The sequence below is a fragment of the Myotis yumanensis genome, unplaced genomic scaffold, assembly GCF_028538775.1.
Source record: "Myotis yumanensis isolate MYYU_CA2020_CCGP unplaced genomic scaffold, mMyoYum1.0.hap1 SCAF_10, whole genome shotgun sequence".
Lineage (NCBI taxonomy): Eukaryota > Metazoa > Chordata > Mammalia > Chiroptera > Vespertilionidae > Myotis > Myotis yumanensis.
Window position 1 is genome coordinate 81715096 of NW_027223761.1, and position 16948 is coordinate 81732043.

At 57.6% G+C, this 16948-nt stretch overlaps 1 protein-coding gene across 1 annotated transcript in view; it reads right to left on the bottom strand.

Annotated features, from left to right (window-relative positions):
• Positions 1-519: 519 nt before the first annotated feature.
• Positions 520-16948, bottom strand: part of DSCAML1 (DS cell adhesion molecule like 1) — a 328142-nt gene continuing 311713 nt past the window's right edge. The window contains exons 21-33 of the mRNA XM_070426135.1: positions 13729-13882; positions 11453-11570; positions 11011-11174; positions 10660-10758; positions 9826-10014; positions 9177-9464; positions 7674-7829; positions 5730-5760; positions 5463-5581; positions 4520-4672; positions 3707-3901; positions 2851-3162; positions 520-1485 (exon numbers count right to left, since the gene is read on the bottom strand). Of these exons, the coding sequence (XP_070282236.1) occupies positions 1010-1485; positions 2851-3162; positions 3707-3901; positions 4520-4672; positions 5463-5581; positions 5730-5760; positions 7674-7829; positions 9177-9464; positions 9826-10014; positions 10660-10758; positions 11011-11174; positions 11453-11570; positions 13729-13882 (2454 nt within the window). The 3' untranslated portion in view covers positions 520-1009. The remainder of the gene's footprint in view (positions 1486-2850; positions 3163-3706; positions 3902-4519; positions 4673-5462; positions 5582-5729; positions 5761-7673; positions 7830-9176; positions 9465-9825; positions 10015-10659; positions 10759-11010; positions 11175-11452; positions 11571-13728; positions 13883-16948) is intronic.

Here is a 16948-nt window from a genome sequence, read left to right on the forward strand (position 1 = left end):
TCCCCTCAGCCGAGGGCGGGCGCAGACTCACCTTCCTTCCACGTTCCCCTCGCACACTTGGCCTTGGCTGAGGGTGCAGACCTCAGGAGCCCCCTTGCCCTTCTTAGGGGCCCTCTTTACACCTGCGCCCCCCCCCACCCCTGGTGCAGGGAGGTCCCCCACAACTGCTCGCCTGGGCTTTCCCTAGTGTCTGGTTCTGTCCCTTCACCTGGAACCTAGTCGCCAACTCCTCCGAACCAGGTGAAGCAGGACCCAGCCTGACTCTCCTGGCTGAGCTCTGTGCCCCCTCCACCAGCCCTCCCGCCCTCTGTTGACCTCCCGCCCCACCCCAGGCTCACCTGGCCCTAACAGTCCCCCCAGAAACTCTGAGAGCCTCTCTGTGCGAAACGATGGCCTGGGACGGGGCCTCCCCCGCCCCCCCCCCGCCTCCTCCCCACCCCCTGTCCCCCCCCCCCCCCACCCCCCGCCAGCTGGGAGAAAGCCACCACGTAGAAACATAACCTTTATTGCACACGGCGTTGGGTCTCTTTTCATAGAAAAAGGTATTAACACATAAGCATCTGCAAATTGAAGCAACTCCTGGCTTTTGTGGGACAGTGACATCGCATGCAGTGTCTCCGAGTTGGGATTTTGGTCTTTGTCAAAACCACCGAGATTAGGGGGTGGGGGCGGGGGAGGAGAAATTGCCGAGTCTGTGCTTCTGTCTCAAAATAAGGTGAGAGAAAGACACAGACATAGTGGTCGCTGTGCTCCTATGTGCATGTGTATCTCTCGCTCCACGCGTGGTTTCTGGGTGGGGGTGACGTGTACTGTCAAGTTCTTTGTGCCCTGGCTTCACGGAGAAGAAGAAAATAGTTTCATTTGTACAAAAGAGTCCTATGTACAAGCATTCGCAACGCGGTTGTGGTCATGGTGGGCTGGTTCTGTCGGTCAGTTTAACGTCGATGGTGCAGGAAAGCGGCCGACTTGGTGTTTGAGGGCTGGGGGTGCAGACGGGCCGAGGTCGGCCCTACACCAGGGTGTAGGACTTGGAGTAGGCCCCTGCCCCCTGCTTCTGAGACCTCCCTACCCCCGACGTGCTCATCTCGAGCAGTGAGTCCCTGGAGCCCCCCATTTTGGTGTTTGGGCCCCCGGCCCGGGGAGGCTCGGTGCTGGGGGCCGGAGGGGCAGCACTGGGGGCAGCGGGGGGCTCGGCGGGGGTGGGGCCGGGTGCCGGGGGTGCTGTGCCAGCCGGGGGCGCTGGCATGGCCAGAGTCCTCTGAGGTAAGGTGGCCGTGGAGGCGGCAGCGGGGGCCCCTGGGTGGGGGAGGCCCAAGGGCTTGCTGGCGGGGTCCAGAGTCAGGTGGCGAGCCTGGGTGTGGTAGGTTCGGGCCAGGTTCCGGATGGAGGCCTCTCGGGGCGGGACCGCGGGACAGGGCTCACGCCCCTCTGCCTTTCGGAAGAAGGCCTCCGACTTGCCGTACAGGGGCAGGTTACAGTAGTCACCTGGCGGAGAAGCAGAGGAGGTGAGAGGCGGGGCCCAGCCAACCTCCCGCCCCCCAACACCCCCCTGCTGGCTAGGAGTCCCTCCCCGGGATGGCAGTGAAGGGTTGAGGAAAGGTCAGTTACTTGTCCTCTCTGAGCCTTAGTGTCCTTATCTGTGAAATGGGGCCAATCGCATTCCCTAAGGACATCTGAGCGGAGAGGAAGGTAACGGGCCCTCAGTACAGGGGCTGGCACAGTGGCTGCTGGCGAGCTGGTGCTTATGGGTCAGTGGCCACGCTGAGCCGCGGCCGCAGAGGGCTCCCTGCTGAGGAGCGGGCTCCCGAGGGCTCTGGCTGGGGGATGCGTTTCCTCCCGGGAGGAGAAAAGGACTGTCCCTCCTGCCACTTCTGCGCCGTGAACCTGATTCTGCCCTCGGGGGACCCACAGAGCGGCTCACTCTCCCCCGCACGGCCTCTCAGGCGGAATGTCCTTTGTTTCTGAAACTGACTCCACGTCCTGCTGGCCTGCCAGGCACCTTCGCAGACAACCCCACTTGGCCCCGCAGCCCCCTGGGTAGGCTGCCTGCATTTTGCAAGTGAGGACACGGAGGTTCAGGAAGATGAAGTAATTTGCCCAAATTCACACAGCGAGGAGGGGTGGGCGTCACCCAGGGCTGCTGGTCTCCTGAATCCTCGACCTCTGCTGCCCCGGGCCCTTCTCTAGATGACCCCGGGCCTCCGGTTAGCCTGCCACTGAGCGAGGCCAGTGTCGAGCAGACCAGACTCACGGGGTGACGGCCTGGGCCGTGCCTGCGGCGCCCCAATATCTGCTGATGGACTCCCTCGCCTGCCCCCGCTCATCCTAGACCTGCCCCTCAACCCCAAGGGGCGCATGCCCTGGCCAGGCCCCTGCCGTGGGATGGTTCTCAGCCAGGCTAGGGCACTGCCCACCGGGAGGCTTGGCCCATTGGCAAGGATCGCCAGGATCGCTCTGTTGGGTCGGGATTAAGTTCACAGCATTGAGACCAGCGGCCACTGGACAGTTGATCCCAGGGGAGTCTCTTTCCATCCTGACATAGCTTCAGACTGGTCACTACTTAGTGAGAACGTACTGTGAGCCATGCGTGTGCATCATTTCTAATGCCCGCTACAACTCAGAAAAGCATACGCGATCATTTGCATTTTATAACCGCGAGGCCAGAGAGGTGAAATGACTTGCCCAAGGCCACAGAGATATGAAAAGGTTAAACAGGACATGGGCCCTGGTCTGCCTGCTTCCAAGTCCTGCTCTTTGCACTACCAGCACTGCCAGGGAATCCCCGGGGCTGGCAGGGCTCATGGGGTCTGGGGCAGGGGCCGCAGCGGGGGAGGTGGCCTGGGCACTCACTCTTGTTGGCCCGGTGAGGGATGGGCACCGCCACGTTCTTGCCCCGGTCCGCATCCTGGGGCTTGGGCGGGGAGGCGGTGAAGCGGCAGATGCCGGGCTCGGAGGGTGTGCTCATGGATGTCATGCTGTCGGCATTCTCATTGGTGCCCGTGGTCATCTGGTCCGAGGAGCTGTCCGAGATGAAGCACTCGGTGATCTCGAACTTGGCGTGCTGCAGCTGCTCCTCCAGCTTGGCGTGCTCGTAGGCCCGGGCCAGCTCCTCGTATGTGGAAGAGGCGCTCTCCGTGGACACCATGCTGTTCCGTCCTTTGTCTGGGGAGGTGGGAGGCGGGAGGCGGAGGAAATACGTGGGTTCCCGAGAGGAGGGAGTCAATGAGACCAGACTGAGCAGCTCCCCTCAACCCCCTCCCCAGCCACCTGAGAGCCTGGCTGCAGGTGTGGGCGAACCAGGCTGAGACCCTGCCCTCCCACTGCGAAGGGAGCAGAATTGGGATCTGGGCTGTGTGTGTGTGTGGGGGGGGGGAGGGCAAACACTCTGGGAACTAAGCAACTCCTTGGCCGCCCAGCCCTTCCTCCAGCAGACGCCACGCAGACTGTTTCCTCTATTTTGGGGGAGAGCAAACTGAAACCCCGACCAGGCAGGGCTCAGAGCAAACTGAAACCCCGACCAGGCAGGGCTCAGCGAGGTCTGGTGTTTGTGTCACCGCCACACAGGGCGCCAGCAGCCAGCCGGGGACTAAACTGACAGTGTCTTGGACCCCATGGGCCGGCGGGTAGGAGTTGGGAAAACGGCAGGGGGAGCGGGGTGATGGGACTGGGCGAGCGGGAGCAGGAACAGGCAGGGCCCTGGCCTCACCTGTGTCCTGGGAGAGACTTGCGCTGTAGCTGTCACTCTCAGTGACGGTGACGCCGTGCTGGGAGCCCGCCGTGCGCCAGTCGGAGGTGAGCGTACGAGCAGGTGTGGAGGCCTGGCACTTGGTCAGAGTCCACTGGCTCGAGTACCGGTTCCGGGTACTGTGGGCTGACTTCACATTCTTCCTGGACACGGGGTCTACACAGAGGAAGCGAGAGCCAGCTGCCTCCAATCCTGCCAGCACTGCTACCCTCACAGTGGTGGTGGTGGGGGGGCGCACTGGGGCTCGGGCAGAAGGCAGTGGGGAGCCAGGGAGGAGGCACACGCAGCCACAGGACTCCCTTGGGAGCGCTGAACAGGCTGCCTTTCCTGACCACACAGCTGGCCTCGGGGCAGAGGAGCAAGAGCGGCCAGGCATGGGGCAGTGGGCAGCATCCTGGTCTTCTCTACCCTTCAGCCTGGGAAGAAGGTCACCTCTCCTCCTGACTGTGCACCCATTCCCTACAGCCCTTGATGTATTCTACACGCATGTCTGGAGCCACAGGGCTAGAAGCAAAAGGCCCTCGAGGCAAGAACACCCACCCCCCTCAACACCTCTAGGTGAGGACACCAGGCTCAGAGGTATAAGATTAGGTAGGTTCCCAAAGTCACAGGTAGGAAGTCTGCAGGCCAGGTGCCCAGGCTCTAACTCCACTGCGCTTCCTGCTCTCCCACACGGTTCCACCTTCTTTTTATTTTTGAAAACATTACCCCTGACCCATGCTGTGCCCAAGACACACTGTGCAGGAGGGGCTGCCTCCCTGGGGGCATGCGTACTGGTGCCTGGCCGGATATCGGACATGTCGATGAGGGGGCCGGTGCTCTGGATGAGGGCTGGGTGGTGCAAGGAGACACCGGTACAGAAACTCTGTGGGTTGACAGCTTGGCTGAACTCAGCGTCCGCCACAGGGATGGTGGCCTTGTCATCTCCTGGAGGAAGAAAAACAATCAGCAGGACTCCTTCCCTCTGGGCACCGTCTTTAATCCTCAAATTTCTCTTTGTCTTTATCCAGTGAACCACCAGGAAAATGATCCCTTAGACCAGCGGTTCTCAACTTGTGGGTCTCGACCCCTTTGGCGGTCGAACGACCCTTTCACAAGGGTCTCCTAAGACCATCCTGCATATCAGATATTTACATTACGATTCATAACAGTAGCAACATTACAGTTATGAAGTAGCAACAAAAATAATTTTATGTTTGGGTCACAACATGAGGAACTGTATTTAAAGGGCCAGAAGGTTGAGAACCACTGCCTTAGACAGAGAAGGAAACAGCTCTTTTTTTTTTTTGGTTTGTTATTTTTGTTAATCCTCACCTGAGGATATTTTTCCATTAATTTTTAGGAAGAGTGGAAGAGAGAGGGAAAGACAGAGAGAAACATTGATGTGAGAGAAGAACATCGATTTGTTGCCTCCTGAACAAGCCCTGATTAGGGCCCGGGCTGTGGAGGAGCCTGCAACTGAGGTATGTGCCCTTGACTGAAATCGAACCTGGGACCCTTTGGTCTGCAGGCTGACGCTCTATCCACTGAGTCAAACCAGCTAGGGCGTTAACAGCTCTTTGAGAGAAGCGGCAATGCATTGGAGGTTGTTGAGCTGTTGCTAGGGCTTTGGTGAGAACCACAGCACTGCTGTGAGGCCTGGTGGCTGCCCGTGGTGTGTGTGGCCTGGGAAGCACACTCCGCCCAGGACAGAGAGCTTGTGGCACCTGTCACTCACCCAACTGCTTGATGCCCTCCTTGTCCTCGATTAGCAGCTGGACCCTGGGGATGTCAATGTGTAGCCGAGGGCCTTGGGGGGGCCCCTTCACGGGGGTGTCAAAGCTTCGGTTGTTCTTGCTGTGGGGAGAAGGGCTACAGGTGGGTGACTCAGCAGCCATAAGGGGTTGGGGGAGGGTTTTTTGCAAAAACAGCGGGGATTGAAGCTTGTCCCCTGCAGTGGGGAAGAGAGAGGAGAGGAGAGAAGAAGCAACTATATGAAACCCACCTTATCAACATCTCTGCCAAACTCTTTGCATCTGCAAAACAGTAGAGAGAGGGGCTGGGTGAGAAAGGACTTTGAGTAGGATGAGAATTGGAGAAGGCATGTGGGAGAGCTGAGACCAAGGCCGGTCTCTTGGGAAGAAGAGGGAGAACTGTAAGGACCTCTAGAACAGTCTAAAACATGTTTTCCTTTCCTCAGACTTTTATCTAATAGGAAGGTCCTTGCCAAAGGAGAGAGTATATAAAGAGCTCCATTTGGTTCCTGACTCTAATTAAACAAGGCACCAGAGCAGACTGGAAATGGGCATCAATGGTGGGTCTCTCCTTAGTTATCTGCTGGGGAGAGGAGAGAGTGGAGGATGCAGTAGAGGTGGTCAATGGGAAGCCCCAGATGACTATCAACCAAGAGGTGTCACATCCTCCTCCAGGGCATCTATCCCCTAGAAAATCCATGGATGGATTTGGAGGGCCCTGCTTTGTTTCAGAGGGCCCTTGAATAGGATTAGGACAGGGTAAAAATTGGTGAGCGAGGAGAAGCAAAGGTCCTGGTTAATCCATTAAACCCCCTGATAACAGAATGATCTGTCAGAGTGAATCTAGTTCCAGGCATGCATCCATCTACCACCCATTCATCCATTTATTATTGATCCAAACACCTGTCCATTCACCTGTCCAACTGGTCACACACTCATCTACTCACCCACCCAACTATTCATCCATCATCCACCAATTCAACTACCCATCCATTCAACCATCAACCCATCCAACTATTTCTCCAACCATTTATTCAATTATGCATTCATTTATTTAACTATTCATCCAAACATCCATTCATTTAACTATTTAACCATCCCTTCATCTTATCATCCTTCTATCCATCCAAATATACATCTATACAATCAAGCATCCCTTCAACCATCAATCTATCCAACCATCTATTCACCCATCCAATCACCTATCCATCCATCCATCCATCCATCCATCCATCCATCCATCCACTCCTTCATCCATCTATCTATACAACCACCAATCCATTCAACCATTTATTCAATAAACCTTTTATTCAACCATACTTCCAACCACATTTCCATCTATACATCCTTCCATCCAACCATCCAATCAATAATCTAACCTTCCATCCAACTATGTAATCACTCATCCAACCAGCTATCCATTCATCTATTCACCCATCTGTCCAGCAGCCATCCAACCATCCTTTGAACCATTCATTCATCATTCACCCAACTCCTAAACACCCTGGGCAGTGTCAGTCATTTCCTCTTCTGTGCTGCTATGGTGCCCTGGCTTCTCACATTAGACCGTTAACTCTATAAGGGCATGTTGTTCCTTCTTCATTCATCTTTTGATCTCCAATGTCTGCCAGATACTCAATAAATGTTTTCCAAATGAGTGGTGAACATCTATTAAGCAGCTAGTAGGTGTCAGACACTGTACAAATCGAGGTAAATCAGACCCATTCATGCCACGCTGCACTATTAGATGTGGGGACAGGGGATGATATTCAAAATATTTGAAAATGGGTGTGCATGGAAACTGTCCAGTCAGAAATGAGAGAGGCCCCAAAGAACCCTGCAGGCATGCTCATTAGTGGCTAGGCCCTGTGTGAGAGATCGGCACATCTAGGGTGAAAGGAGCAACATCTATTTACCAATCAACAAGGACATTTTAAAATCTTTTAACAAGCAACACGGCTTTCCCAGTGTGAGCCTCTAAAAGTCAGCCCTGGTTAGGACAGGCACAAAGTCCTGGGGGCAGAGAGAAGGGACCAGTCAACATGAGGAGGTCTGGAAGGGTGGAGTGCGGCTCCTTTCAAGCGCACACGGGCACTCTCTCTTGTCCAGGGAAAGCTGTGAGCCAGGGAAGGTGGCCGGTGGGGCGGAGGGTCAGCGCTCCTGCCCAAGAGGCCATAGGAAGGAAACCCCCCCACCTCGAAGCCGCTTTAGCCGTTTCTCCTTCCTCTTCTTCCGTACGATGAAGAGCAGAGCCAGCCCCAGCGTGGCCAGGATGACGGGGCAGCCGATGGTGAACAGCTTCCTCACGTCGTCCCCCTCGCCTTGAGCAGACTTGATGGGAGGGATGGTGCCTGGATGGGGGTGGGGAAGGGAGTCAGGTGTCCCTTCTGAGTTGGGTGCTATGCAGATTCCCATGGGTCGGGGAGCCCTGGGACCGTTCTTGCTGCCCTCGTTCTTATGCTGACCTCCACTTCTTGGTGCAGAGCTCCTCCCCTCTGCTCCCCCAAATTCTGGTCCCATCAGGACAATCATGGACAGTGGGGTAGTTTCCACACTACATTTTGATATTAATGACTTCCTGAACCTGTTTCTCTTGTTGGAGTTCACATTCATTCTTAAAGGGTGGATGGGTGGGCTCAGATTCCCACAGCCAGCTGGGCAGGAGGGGTGGGTGGGGGAGATGGTGAGAATCTCAGTAGAGAGAAGTCAGGGCGGTGGGATCCTGGGTTCTCTTCTCCAGATGAAGACAAAAGCTACTACGTACACCGCCTTCCCTCCCTGCTCCCCCTCCCATGGACCGTGTCTGCTGGCCTTGGGCGCCTGCACGGAGCAGGAGGCAGCGACGTCTCCTGCTGACAGACCTCGGCCGAGCCCTGTGCCTGTTTCAGAGCCTGCCTCAGAGTCCTCTCCTTCATGAGCCTTTCCTGCCTGAGCCATCCCCTCGCCGGGCAGACTTCGTCTAGCTGGTGACAATGTCCCTCTGAATGCAGCCTTCTGGACGCCTTTCATGTTTGTGTGTGTCTATGTGGGTGCACACGTGTGCATGTGTGTGCGTCATCTGCGAGGTGTCCCGTGTGGCAGACACCAGTTAGTGCTCACCGATACCCATGTGCTTGTGTGCATGTCCCAGCGACAGCCATGGGCCTCGTCCCGGACCTCAGAGCATGACTAGGAGTCAGGGGTGTCACCTCCTGGCCCAGGCCCCTGAGAAGTGGGGAGCCTTCTCTCTCTCTCCCTGGTTATCTTGGAGGTCACAGTTCAAGATGGCAGAGCTAAAAGCTGGTGGCCAGCCAGCCCCCAGGAGACTGTCTGAGCGCAAGAAACACATCTCCACCGACTCAGCCCGGGGCCGTGCCCATGTCTCTGTTACTGCAGCGAGACCCTCCCTCCTGCCTCATATCCCGAGTCAGTAGCAGGTCTCAGAGGGCAGGGCCTCAACCGCACCTCCCTCCCCGTCTCTGAAGCAATGGCCGGCAAGGCTCCCTCCTTCGGAGCCCCAGTGTCAGGCCTGTCTGTCTGCCTGTCTCTAGTGCACCCGCCTGCCTGCCAGTCTGCTGCTGCCTTTGCCTGTACCCACCTGTCAGCCTTTCTCCTGACGATAGTCCTGCTGATTTTTCTCTGTTAGTCCCTCTCTCTACCAGCTACCCTGGCAGCCCCCGGCGCCAGCATCTGTGTCGTTCCCCCCGTTCCCGACTCACTGCCATCGTAGTCCAGGGTGGCGAACTGGGCCGTCTCGTTGCCGCAGCCAGCGCTGTTGCACGCCCTCATGCGGAGCTCGTACCACGTGGCCTCTCGCAGTTCGGTCAGAAATACCTCCCCAGAGGTGTTGGCCCGGAGGCCCTGCCAGGCCCAGGTGCCCTTGGGCCGGAACTCCAGCGCGATGGCCGTGATGGGGCAGCCCCCGTTGCTCCAGCCCTGCAGGTTCAGCCTCGCGTGCGTGGAGTTGATGTGGGTGAAGAGATGCTGGTCTTTGCTGAAGGAGGGCTCTGGGAGCCAGAGGAGAGAGGGGTCAGAGAGACTGGGAGGGGAGGGAGTCAGGCATCTGGGCTGGCCCAGGTCCCCGGGGACTGCAGCGGCTCCAGGGGGCAGTGGTTGGCACAGGTGGCGGTGAGATGCCCAGGGAAGAGGAGGGGAGAGGCGGGAAGGACTGGAGAGAAGGCCTCGGCAAAGGAGGGAGATGCAGGCAGAGGAAGAGAGGCACAAGCACCTGCCACCCCAGAGGGAAGGGGGACCCGTGTTTCCTACTGGGATTCGTCCAGACGCCGAGCTGAGGGGAGCTAGGCGGCATCTCCCTGTAGCCTCCCGCCTCCCTTCGCCCTCCTGCCCCGCCATGTCACCCGGCCTCACCCCGCCCGTGGGTCTTGGCCTCGATGATCTCGCTGATGCGCCCGGAGCCCACGCTGTTCTTGGCCGCCAGCTTCACCTTGTACCACGTGCCGCACTTGAGACTGTCCAGCTTGAAGGCCCGCTCGCTCGAGCTGATGAACACGTCCTTCCACTCCTCGCTGTTGTCCACCGAGTACTGCAGCACGAAGCCTGCGGGGAGGTTCGCCTGGCTCAGGGCGAGGTACTGGCCAGGGAACTGGCATCGTGGGGGGAGGGCTTGGCCGGGGGGGGGGGGGGGGGAGGGCTCTGCTCATCGGGAGGGGCCCATGCACTTTAGAGGCAAACCTGGGAGGCCCTGGGTGAGTGTTACCGCTCTCTCTGCAGTTCTCATGTTGGGGTTTAGAGGCCAAGTGGCGGGGGGGAGGCAGAAAAGCAGGCCGTGAGGCTTCAAAGGGCCCCTGCTTAGCCCCTGTGCTGCGCGTGTGCCCGCGGCAGCGGCGGTCGGGCGCCTGCTGGACATGCAGCGCTCAGCCCACCACAGCCCTGAGTCAGGGCTTCTTGCAGGACCTGGTGAGTCACGGGCGGGTTCAGGTTTGAGAAGCTCTCATCCTGGGGCGCGTCCACTCGGCAGACGTGGAAACTGGGGCCCGGAGAAGAGGATGACTTCCCGGGTTTGCACAGCTCCCCAGTGGCTAAAGCCCAGAAGCCCAGGCCGGGGTGCTACTTCTCCCGTGTCCCCCGCCCCTCACTTCCCTGCCCCGGGAATCTCCTGCGGTCACTCCCTGGGCATTCTCGGCACAAGTGGTGGGAGCGGGGAAGCCCTTCCCTCACCCCCCCTCAGGCAGACCCTCTCACCTCGGATGGAGCTGCCCCCATTGTCCCCTGGAATCCAGGTCAGGGTGATGGAGGAGGCGGAGGTTTTGGAGACGGTGAGGCGGGGCTGGTCGGGGGGCACTGTCGGGGAAAGCCACAGCCCTCACCACAGGGCCACCTTCTGATGATGGGGACTGGGGGATCCCGATGGGCAGGAGGGCGAGGGACTGGCTTTCCCACCCCTGGGTGCACCCCACACCTGCTCCTTCCCTGAGGGTCACTTTCCCGGGGTGGGGGGCGGGTTGATCTTTCTCTTCCATTCGACAACCCCCTCTCTCACACGATGGGGTTTCCACCGCTTCTCGGTCCGCCCACCCGCCGCACCGGCCTCACCTTGCACGAGCAGGTTGACGATGATGGTGTCAAAGCCCCCGGTGTTGGTGGCCGTGCAGGTGTAGTAGCCCGAGTCCTCCGCCTTGACCGCGCGCAGCAGCAGCGTGCCGTTGGCGTGGATGAGCCGGTGCCCGTCCACGGACGCGGGGATGGCCGAGTCCTCACTGTGGGGGATGGGTTATGGCACGCACCCCTCCCCTGGGCCTCCCCCGGGTCTGCGGGCAGATGGAGCTGGGAGCAGGAGGCGGCTTGCTAGGGGTGCCTGATTCGTGGGGCTTTACTTAGGACTTCCGGGGCTGTCTAGGAACCTTGGCCTTTCGACCATCTGGGGAAGGGAGATCCTGAACTCCCAGCAGAGAGGAGTCGGAGGCCAGGCCTGCTCCTGAGATGGACCTTCTGCGGGCTCCTCTCTGGGCTCACCCGTCTTCTGGGCCCCACACACCTGTCCTTGGTCCATTTCACAGCCGGGGCTGGATCGCCCACCGGACTGCAGGGCAGCCGGACGTCCCTCATCCAGGGTGTGGTCACGGTGCCCCCAAAGGAGATGATCTTCGCTGGGGCTACAGAGAGGAGAGGGTGAGGTCGCCCCTCTGCATCCAACACTGCCTTGGCCACCCTCTCAGGGCTCCCCTAAGTTCACAGAAAGTCCTGCCTCTCCCACCTGACCTCAACCTTGGACTTGGGGTTGGGGGTAGGTGCAGGGAATTTATCAGTGCTGTTAGGGGTCAGCTACCACATGAGGCCGAGGAGTTACAGACAAACACAGTGCGTTCGGTGAGGGTGACTGCTGGGTCCAGCTGGGCCAGCTCAGGGGTAGGAGTGTCCTCATGGAGACAAGGCTCTCGGAAGAAAGAGGGGGGGTGCAGTAGAGATGGGGGAGGAGAGAGGGGAGGAGAGGGGGTGCAGGAGAGATGTGGAGGAGAGTGGGGGTGCAGGAGAGATGGGAGGAGTGGGGGCTCAGGGAGAGGTGGTCCTGGCAGGAACCTCACGGCCACCAGGAGCACAGTAGGGCTGGAAATGAACCAGCGGCCGCAGTGCTTCTGAGCAGAGGGGCCTTCTCAGCCAGGGCCTTCCTGGGGGATGGCAGGTTAAGGGGCAGGAGGCCTGTTCAGGGCTGGGGTGCAGGGCCTGAGGCTCCTCCCTGGGTGGGCAGCACCGAGCCTTGGCGGGAGGGAGGATCTGGGGGCGGCTGAGAAGGAAAGGGGGGCTCGAGCGGGGAGGACACCTGGAGGCCGGAAAGACTCGGATGGAGCTGAGGGGCCCCGGTGATGGCTTCTGTTGGGGCCACAGAGCGGTCCTGGGGGCCCGGGGAGAGCGCCAGGTCTCTGGAGGTGGGGTTCTGGCCCGGCTCCACCGTCTGGCCACCGTGTGGCCGGGGCTGGCCTTGAACTGCCTGGCCCTCGGGGCAGGTGTGGCGCTCGGTGCACAGCGTGTCCCTCCTGCCTCAGGCTGCTGTGAGGACAGGACAGGGAGGTGTGTGGCTGTGTTTTGGGAAGGACAGAGTGCTGGATGTGACATTTCACGCCCACAAGGGAAGGCTCAGCCTTCTGCTGAGACACAGCCCCTCAGCCCCTGTGCCAGGCCAGTGCCCGCTGCCCGGGGCACTCCCTCTCAGCCATTCCTCCAGCAGGAGATGCGTTTAGGAGAAGGCGGTGGTAGTGCCGCTGAGAAGAAGGGTCAGGGGAGGTTAGAGACGCTGAGCCACGTGGACAGTGCCCCAGTGTGGAGCCAGGAGGACCAGCCCACCTGTCACAGCCGCCCCACAGGCCGTGGGCCCTGCGTGTGCTCAGCTGTAAATGGGATGTCAAGTTCACGGGCAGGGCTGGGGCCGGGCCCACTGCGGGCCCAGCGTGCGAGCTGACTCTGAGCCTGTGTCAGGGGAGGGCTGATGCCTCCTGTGTCCCAGCTAAAGTCCCCTTCCTCCAACCCCATCCGAGTTCTGGTCCTGGGCCCTGGGCTAGAGGTCAGGTGGCCGTGGGAGGAGGCAGGGCCGGCAGGAAGGGCCCAGGGAAGCCCAGCATCAAATAGTGAACCGGAGTCAGAGCCTGTGGCCACACCCCCGCCCCAGGGTTGGCACAGAGGCAGCCTTGCAGCTCTGTGTGGCCGCCTCTGTCTCCATCGGGCTGTGGCCTCAGAACCGCCCTGCCCTGTCAGGTGGTGTGCATGTGCTCCCTGGCACACGCGTGTCCAGGTCAGGGGTTCAGTGGGCACTCCTGCAGGCCAAGCACAGGCTATGTCACCCGTGTGGCTTCTCCCCAGAGCCCCCTCGACCATACGCACTCGGTGTGACTTCTGCCAGAGCGAACCAGCGAGCGGGGTGGCCCTCTGTGTGTGAGGCGTCCAGGCTCAGGGCGGGCCCTGCTCTGGCAGGCAGGGACCCTGCCTCGGCCCCTCTGAGGAGCTGAGCACTGGGACAAAGGGTTTGCTGGGGCTGCAAGTGGCTACCTCCCCTTCTCTAACCCTAGAGTAGAGTTTGAAGTGGGGGGCCGGTGCTCCGTGCCCCCAGCCCCAGGCACCAGAGCAGCCCCAAGCCTGTCGTGAGGCTCTCTGGGCAGCAGGGGGCAGCAGAGGCCCAGTCTTGGTGGATGCAGAAGGGAGGCAGTGGGCCAGCCTCTCAGACAGGGTGGAGGGAGACATCCCCTATTTGTGCAGAACCAGAATTCCAGAACAGAGCGTCTGGAAGCTTCTGTCCCTCTGGCCCACCCCCAGGCTGCTCACCCTTGCCAGCAGGCTCGACGACGACCTTCTCACTGCTGTTGCCCCGGCCGGCGGAGGTCACGGCCGCCACCCACAGCAGGTACTGCTGGCCTCGGTTCAGATGGGCGATCCGGTAGAAGAGCTGCTCCGGACTCGTCTCATACTCGCTGGGAGCCTGTGGGGCGGAGGCAAAGACGTCCTGAGACCCCAGGCCCTCGGGCCTCCAGCCCTCAGCCCCAACCTCGCCGTGGGGCCCTGGGCTCAGAGGTGGCGGCCACGGGGCTGTGCAAGGGAGGCACATCCTGCCTCCTTGGCCCTGGTCGTGGCCCGGGAGCTGATGGGCCTGCTCCGGGGCTGCTGGGTCGGCCTCAGGTACCACTGATCATCCCTGTCTGGCAACTGCAGCTCCAAGGCCAGGGACGTGTGTTTTGGTTGAAAGCTGGAGGGAGTGGGGAGAGGGGAATAGAGGAGGGAGGGTCCCAGCAAAAGCTTGAGAAAGGGAGTTTCTGGAAGAAGCTAAATGACTGTGCTCCATTCCCCCCGCCTGTCCGCACGCGAGGCCCCCCAGCCCTCATCACCGCTCCTTCGTTCTGCAGAAAGCCAGGTCTGGGCGAAGGGGTTAGGCGAAGGGGCGGGGAGGGACGGAGAGCTTCCCCGGGCAGCACTTCATTACCGGTTATCAGCGCAGACCCTGTCTATAGCTGTAGGTTCTATAAATCTATAGGTTTTTTTTAACCAAATGACAGTTTTGACAAGTTGCCAACAAAACAATATCAGATCCCAGTGGTTTTACCAGTTGCTTTGATGAAAAGATTATGTTACCGTGGAAACCAGAGGCTCAGATATTGAAATGAATTTGAGCACGAGCTTTTGATAAGCGCTAGTTTGCAGCCCTCCTGGCAGCCTCTTCCCGGTGCAGGCGGGATGGGCTGGCTTTCATTTTATGTTATTTTTTGGTCGGCTGCAGGGAAGGGGGAGGAGGACCGCACTAGAGCCTCTTTGAAATCAGGGCGGAAGTCTCGGGAGGGGGAGCCCCCGGAACAGATGGGGGGCCCTGAGGCCAGAGGGAGCTAATAATTAGTTATCTCTGCAGTCACAGGATCGTGCCCACATATGTGCACATGCGCACTCAGACACACAGACATGTAGATGCTTTCATCACATGCCGAGGGCAGACCTCCACAGTCCCAGAGGCATGTTCTCTGTGCCCATGGTAGGGTTGAGGGCCCCATGACTGACAACAGGGGCCCAGGCTGTATGCAGGGAAGTGCTAAGGAGAAGGCACAGGCATTCTGCAACTGACGGAGAACTCCCTGGCCAACTCCTCTCCCCCCTCCCCCATGGAGATCTGGCCTTGAAGCCAGGAGGTCCCTGCTGGGGGAAGGTGCAGAGCCACCTGGGCCCTGGTAGTGGGGGGACTGTGTGCACATCTGTGCTCATGTCCGTGCATGAGGTAGGGTGGGTAGTGGCTTTAACACCTGCCTGCCCTTCTCACTAGACATATGACTCCAATGTCTCTTAGAGATCCTGGGGCCTCAGTTTTCTCTGCTGCAAATGAAGAAAGCAATACAGCTCTGCCTGCTCTGCGTGGTGCATTGTGTGTGTGTGTGTGTGTGTGTGTGTGTGTGTGAAGAAAAGCTGAGTGTAGCTGCTTGTGCGTGTGAGTGTGCACCTGCGTGCACATTTCTCTCTACGCAGGGAAGGGAGGGTTTGGCTTCCTCTTGAAGGCGTTAGCATCTTACCCAGCACACTTCCCTTTACTCTGGACTCCCCAAGAATCTGCTGAAATCCCTTAAAAACACATACAGTCATCCTCCCAAGTCAAGTTTCAGTGGATCAAAGGTTAAAGAAAACAAGTAAGCCCGGCTGGTGTGGTTGACCTATGAACCAGGAGGTCGCTGGTTTGATTCCCTGGTTTGATTCCTAGTCAGAGCACATGCCCAGGTTGTGGGCTCGATCCCCAGTAGGGGGAATGCAGGAGGCAGCCAATCAATGATTCTCTCTCATCATTGATGTTTCTATCTCTCTCTCCCTTTCCCTTCCTCTCTGAAATCAATAAAAATATATATATAAAAGAAAAAATGATAGGTCATCTGTGTTTTAATCACAAAAGCAAAGGCAAAATTATAAATGGAAATGGTTTATAAATTTGAATTATATGAAAAGAAAACCTGATATACGGATTTTTACACCAAAAATAGAATCAAAGGCAAACAATGACCTAGCAAACACTTGCAACCTGTATAATAAAAAATGTTATTATCCTTAATATGCAAAGAGTATTTGCAAATCAATAAGAAAAAGAACACATGAGCCATGTAAATAAAAAATGAACAAGGGACATGAATTGACAACGATGAAAACAACAACAAACCCCAGTAAAAACATATAACAATAATCAACCTAACTAGTAATTAAAGAAAAAAAAACTTAAAAAAATCCAACTGGCAAAGATGAAAAATATATAATACTTTGGATTAACATGGACACAAGGAACAAGAATGCACTTACCATGCTAGTGGAAGCACAAATGGGTGAAAACTTTCTGAAGGGTAATTTGCAAATGTCTATGCAAACTTTAAGAATATTCCTACAGAAATTTACTGTAAGAAATAATAAATCATGTGCATAGGGACATTTATGTCTCAATGAAACATTATTTATAATGGTGAAAATTTGAAAATAGATTAATATAGAATAATGGAAGGAGTGGTTAAATAGAGTATGTACAAACATGCATTTAAGATCATATTTAAAAAATATTTGATGGTGTTGGAAAGTGCCCACTATCTACACTAATAAAAGAGAAACATGGTAATTAGCGTACGACTGCTACCCTTCCCATTGGCTAATCAGCATATCCTTATGCAAATTAACTGCCAGCCAAGATGGCGGCTGGCAGCCATTCACTGAAGCGAACAGGGAGGCTTGCTTGCTCCAGTGATGGCGGACTCCAACGTTTGCCGCTTGACTTGCCGGCCTCTCAACTGCAACTCTAAGCAACTATGTTGCAAATAGAGAAGCTAAACAAAACCCCAGAAACCGGCTTTCAGTCAGCCGGGCTTCAGCCAGCCTGACCGCAACATTGTATCAATGTTTTCAGCAGCGAGGCCTCAGAGCTAAAGCTGGCCCAGAATAAAAAAAAAGAAAGAAAAAAAGGAGCGGTTGGGAGCTTCAGTCACCCGCCAGCCAGAAAACGGCCCTCAGCCCCTCAGCCAGCCTGGCCAGACACCCCAGTGGG